Raw genomic sequence first — 5,787 nt, 5'->3', positions numbered from 1 at the left:
TAGAACTCAAATTTTTGTTTAGGGGAAAAAAAAAAAAAAGCAAGACAAACTGGAACAGTAGAGAAAAGAGGACTCCCTGAGACTATCGTCCTGAGGCTCTTTTAACCTAGGACCAAGCCTACCCCCTGAGATCAGCTTTTAGCAAAAAAGCAGAGTGGCACTCAAAATAAAGAATATTCCTTATAAGATTGGTGCTTTACTTAAAAACCATCAATACAAGACCAAAAGGCCAACAATTATTCAAAAGCAAAGATGAGAAGATGAGAGGGCAGGGAAATTAAAGCACTGGAAATGGAGCAAACAGAACACAATTAAAGAGAATGCTGACATATTGTGATAAATGTAACTAATGTCACTGAACAAATTTGTGCAGAAATTGTTAAATGGGAACCTAACTTGCTCTGTAACCTTTCACCAAAAACTCAATAAAATATTATTTTAAAATATATATATCTTGAAAATCAATTGAAAAAAAATAAACACCCATGTAACTCCCAAGTAGATTGATTCATGGAACATCACCAACACTATAGAAGTTAGTTACCAATCCTTTCCTGATAACACCACCCTCCCATCCCGGCAATAACCACATGTTTGACTTTTATTATAATCATGCACTTGCTTTTCTAGGCAAGTCCCAAATCCCTGGGTCAGTCATCAAGGGATGATGAACTCAGGATTCACAGGTCAGGTGGCAGTCTGCTGGCTCACAGCTGTGAAGGCCGACAACCCAAGATCAGCAAATAAGATTGCAGGCTGCTGGCCCCAGTCCCCAGAACTGGAGATCAGATGATGATGAGCTGAATCCTGGATCCAGGGTAGAGCAAAAGCCAGTGAACTTTGCCAGAAAGTCTGCATATATTGGATGCGGGCCACACCCCCAAGAAAACTCCTTTTTGACTGATTGGCTACTCTCACAGCGGATCCCATCATGGAGGTGATCACATTATATTAGCACTCATCATAGCAGTCATTATATGACTGCCAAAGTACATCCTAACTGACAAGCCACTGAGAATCATGACCCAGACAAGTTGACACACAATCTTAAAGTTCACACTATCTAAGCGTCATTCAGATTGGAAGTCTTGAAGGGAAAGTCTTTTGTAACAATAGACCAACTATTGTCCTGGACTCCTGCCTCTCATCTAAGCAGGAATTTTAGCACTATCTTATTTTCTCCTAAGTGAAGTTTAATAGGATCCCCACCTTAAAATGGGTTCACAGGGAAAATGAAGTTGGGGAAAGAAGAGAGGACGCTGCAAGGAAAAGAAAAAGTCCCCCTGTTGGGATTAATCTTGGGGAAAAAAAACATACTTTTGACCTAGATAGAATATATTCCAAACCAGTTCTCAGTTTGCCCAGGTAGTCTTGAAGAAATAAATTATATAGTATGTGATTAGTAGGTAAAAATATTCTTTGTCCTCAGAACATTTATTACAACTCTTACAGAGGCCAACCTCTGAATTTGGATCAAGGCACCCATTTCAGAGGAGAAAATAAGCAAAATAAGTTTGGGAAAATGTGACTGGAGCTGTCTAATAGGAGCAGAGGGTCCATATGAACCAGTCATAATAGATAAGAAGAGAATAGGATTTGGGTCAACGTTGGATGGCCTCCAATGGTATTGCTCAGTTAAGGGCAATCAGGACCATGTTCAAGTCTAAGAAATAGAACTGTCTGCAAACTCTATTCCACTGAGAGGCTGCAGAGAAAGAGTATTCTGGGTGGAGTGAGAGCCATCTGGGAAAATAAATAAATAAACCAAATCAGAAAGTGCCAAAGTGATTTGTTTAATTAGAAATGTAACTATGTCAGGTGAAAGAGATCTCAGGGGGGAGAGTGAACTATTTTGTATTTAAAGAGCACTCCATGTTCAAAATGAACACATTGTTTTAAAGGTGGATTGAATACCATTGATGAGACAAAGTAATTTAAACACTTAAATATGTAAACCTTCTTTAGTGAGGAAGAAACAAGATTTTTCTAAACAAACCAAAACCCAAACCAAGTGCTGTCAAGTTGATTCCAACCCACAGCGACCCTTTAGGACAGAGTAGATCTGCCCCATCCAGTTTCCGAGGCAGTAAATCTTTAAGGAAGCTGACCTTTACAACTTTCTCCCTTGGAGCAGACCTTTTGCATAGCAACTGAGCACTTTAACCACTGCACCACCAGGCCTATTTCCAAACTAAGGAAGGTAAATATGAAATGTTTTATATTAATATTCAACGTTAATACATGACATGGTTAAAATTAATATTTCATATACAGTAACAAATGTGCTGTTTTATTAAAGCATCTCCTTTATATCTCTGACTCTGTTAAATATAATTTACTTTAAACAAAGAATTTAAATAGTGATATTAAATTACTTTGAAACACTGAAAATTTGAAAAATGGCTATGTTTTTATAAGAGTTCTAAATAATATTCTTGGCAAACTGCATTTCTAGCAAAGACTTTGTAGCAAATAAGCACTATATATGTATTTTACTTCTGATGATATTTTAATAAGATATTTAAAGATAAACAATTCATGAAATATATTTACAACCATTGAGGAATCCAAGAAACACTTATTTTAAAGAAAATAATATTTTTATGTTAAAGAATTTATAAAATAATGTAAAGTTTGTTAAGTTCATATTATTTTTCAAATTAATTCCAGGGTTTATGTTTCTAATTTATACCAAAAGACAAACATAGTTGAGGTTTAGGTAGATTGGGGATATTGACAGTGATAAATATGTATCTGAATCAGAATATTGTTGACCAAAGCGAAATCCATTTACTTCGACTAGAATCCGACTCACAAGGACCATATAGGATAGAGTAGAACTGCCTCATAGGGTTTCCAAGGCTGTAATTATTTATGGAAGCCGACTGCCACATCTTCCTCCCACAGAATGGCTGGTGGGTTTGAACCACGGACCTTTTGTTAGCACCCAAGAACTTAACCAGTGTGCCATCAGAATAAATTAAAATTAGTTTTAATAATAATAATAATAAATGGATGATAATAATCAACTATTGATAACAATAATAATAATAGATAACAATAATAATAGCCTTTTATAAATGTCAGGAATCCCTCAAGGTATTTTACTTATATTAAATGACTTAGTTCAAATAACAACACTAAATGTTGGTATAGTTGCTTGCCATTTAACAGATGAGCAAACTATGATGCTGGAAGATTAATTGCACAAAGTCATCACACAGCTATTTCCCTCTGGGAAATACTGTTCTTTAACCATGGGCACAGAGCCCTGGTGGTGCAGTGGTTAAGCACTCAGCTGCTAACCAAAATGCCAGTGGTTCCAACCAAACTGCTGCTCCTTGGAGTAGAGATGTGACAGTCTGCTTACCAGAAGATTTATGTCCTTGGAAGCCCTATGGGGCAGTTCTACTCTGTCCTATAGGTTCACTAAGATTTGGAATTGACTCCTCAGCAACGGGTTTGGGACTTTTTAACTATGGCACCATAATTCTGCTTTGCTTAGTGGACAAGGTGCAAACCCATTAGGATGGAGAGATAAAAAGCACAGTGAGGCAAGAGTCACCTTGCCTCTTGCAAAATTTAAGGAGGAACTCACTTTCAGGATCTTGAAAGTGCAAGGATGACTCTAAATGCATCCTTAAATTTTGCACCTTAAGAGCCTCACTGACTAGTCCCTCTCCTGACTCTGATGAAAGGGAATGGTGGGAAAAACTATTGTTAACAAAGGAACTCAAAACCCTTAATTAGCAATCTGTTAAATTCTAGGGCTACAGGCTTAAAGAACATACTATAATAATCATAATTATAGAACCATAACTGGAAATTAAACAGTTTTAAATTCGTGAGTAGGTGATACATTTCACCAATATTATCTCGTTTAATTCTCACAAAGAAGTAAACCTTAGAAACTTTAAACAATTGCTTAATATCACAAAGATAATAAATCATGGAGATAGGAGTCAAACTCAAGTCCATTAAAAAAGAAAAAAAAAGATACTGACTTGAAGTCACAAAAGCTATGCGCAGTTGGTGGCCTTATTCATACTTAGTCTCAATATCCTTACATAAAAGAAAAGGGAGTTCAGAAACAGTTATCTGAAGTGTTACTGTTTTGAGTAACAACAAAAATAATAGCGAGTACACACAGCACAATGGGTATAACATAGCAGCAAATATCTTTCCTCCTCCTGACCCACACACATAAACACAGGTAACAAATACCTTCCATGGTACTCCTGTTTTTCCAGGATGACTACATTTATTGTTTGTATCTAAATCAATGTACCTAAGATAATTTCCATGAATAAAACCTTCTTATCTTACCTACTTAATAACCTACCAAAATACATTTGTTTTATTCCCCTGTGTAAAATGGAATATGTCCATTTTCCATTTTCTTTCTAAACCACCTAATATGAGCTGTGTAATTAGAACTTATATGCTTAAAGTCATCAAGTGATGGGAGAATGCAGTGGTGAAAAAGGCAGTTGAAAATATATGTTAGAAGATAGTTTATGATACAGTGTTTGAGAATCTTGACTGAGAAAATGCATAGAGAAGTACAATAAGATGGTGAAGACATGTGATTAATTTAAAGTGACATAAGATGGCAAATTTGAGAGCCCATCTCCAGCAGTTGCCAATTGCTCCAGTGCCTGAGCTGAGTCAGGTATAGTCTGATCTATCCTGGACTGTGCTTGCAAAGTATAGTGAAATGATCTTAAAATAGATCTGAGGAGATTGTTTACTGTGATTTACAGTAAATAGGGACATACGTACATAGCATCATTCTTAAAGTGCAAACAATTGCATTGATCACAAAATCCAAGCCGGGCACCACATTACAATTTAGAGAAGAGGCAAAGAGATACAGGAAGGTAAAAGGAATGACATGCAAATTTACTTTTTCCACAGATGAATCATCCAGAAAATCCAACAGAAGATAACCTAACTGAACTGATGGAATTTGTTCTCTTGGGCTTTGCTGACATGCCCCATCTCCAGTGGTTTCTTTTTGGATTATTTCTAATCATCTATATCATTATCCTGATGAGCAATGGCACCATATTTCTAATCACAAAAATGGATCCTGCTCTCCAGAGCCCTATGTATTTTTTCCTGTCAAATTTTTCCTTCTTAGAATCCTGCTATTTATCAGCTACTCTCCCCAGAATGCTGCTGAATCTTGGGACCCAGAGAAGAAGAATTTCCTTAGTTGCCTGTGCTACACAGATGTGCTTTGTCTTTATGTTTGGAGGTGCAGAGTGTTTGCTCCTGGCTGTGATGGCCTATGACCGCTATGTGGCCATTTGTAACCCTCTGCACTATCCTCTAGTTATGAAACACAGAGTCTGTATCCAGTTGGTGACTGGCTCCTGGACCATCGGAATCCCGTTTCATATAGGGCAGACGTGTCAGATTTTCTCTCTGCCTTTTTGTGGATCTAACCAAATTAACCACTTCTTCTGTGACATTCCCCCAATACTCAAGCTGGCTTGTGGGGACATCTTTGCAAATGAGCTGTTAGTCTACACAGTGGCTGTGTTATTTGGCATGGTTCCATTTCTGTTGACTCTTGGCACCTACAGTAAAATCATCTCCATCATCCTGAATTTGCCATCAGCCACAAGTAGAGCCAAAGCCTTCTCCACCTGCTCATCTCATCTGATGGTTGTGGTGTTATTCTTTGGATCAGCCATTATTACATACTTAAGACCCAACAGCAGACAACTCAGAGAAAACTGACAAAGTGCTTTCTCTTTTCTACACTATCCTAACTCCTAT

The 5,787-nt window shown here is 37.2% G+C and overlaps 1 protein-coding gene across 1 annotated transcript; it reads left to right on the top strand.

Annotated features, from left to right (window-relative positions):
• Positions 1 to 4,917: 4,917 nt before the first annotated feature.
• On the top strand, positions 4,918 to 5,748 carry LOC101344343 (olfactory receptor 10AG1-like). Its single transcript, XM_023743134.1, has one exon. The coding sequence runs from the start codon at positions 4,918 to 4,920 to the stop codon at positions 5,746 to 5,748; it is 831 nt and encodes a 276-aa protein (XP_023598902.1).
• The last annotated feature ends 39 nt before the right edge of the window (positions 5,749 to 5,787 follow it).

This window comes from Trichechus manatus, unplaced genomic scaffold (genome assembly GCF_000243295.1).
Source record: "Trichechus manatus latirostris isolate Lorelei unplaced genomic scaffold, TriManLat1.0 scaffold00236, whole genome shotgun sequence".
Lineage (NCBI taxonomy): Eukaryota > Metazoa > Chordata > Mammalia > Sirenia > Trichechidae > Trichechus > Trichechus manatus.
This window is presented reverse-complemented; position numbering and strand designations above follow the sequence as displayed.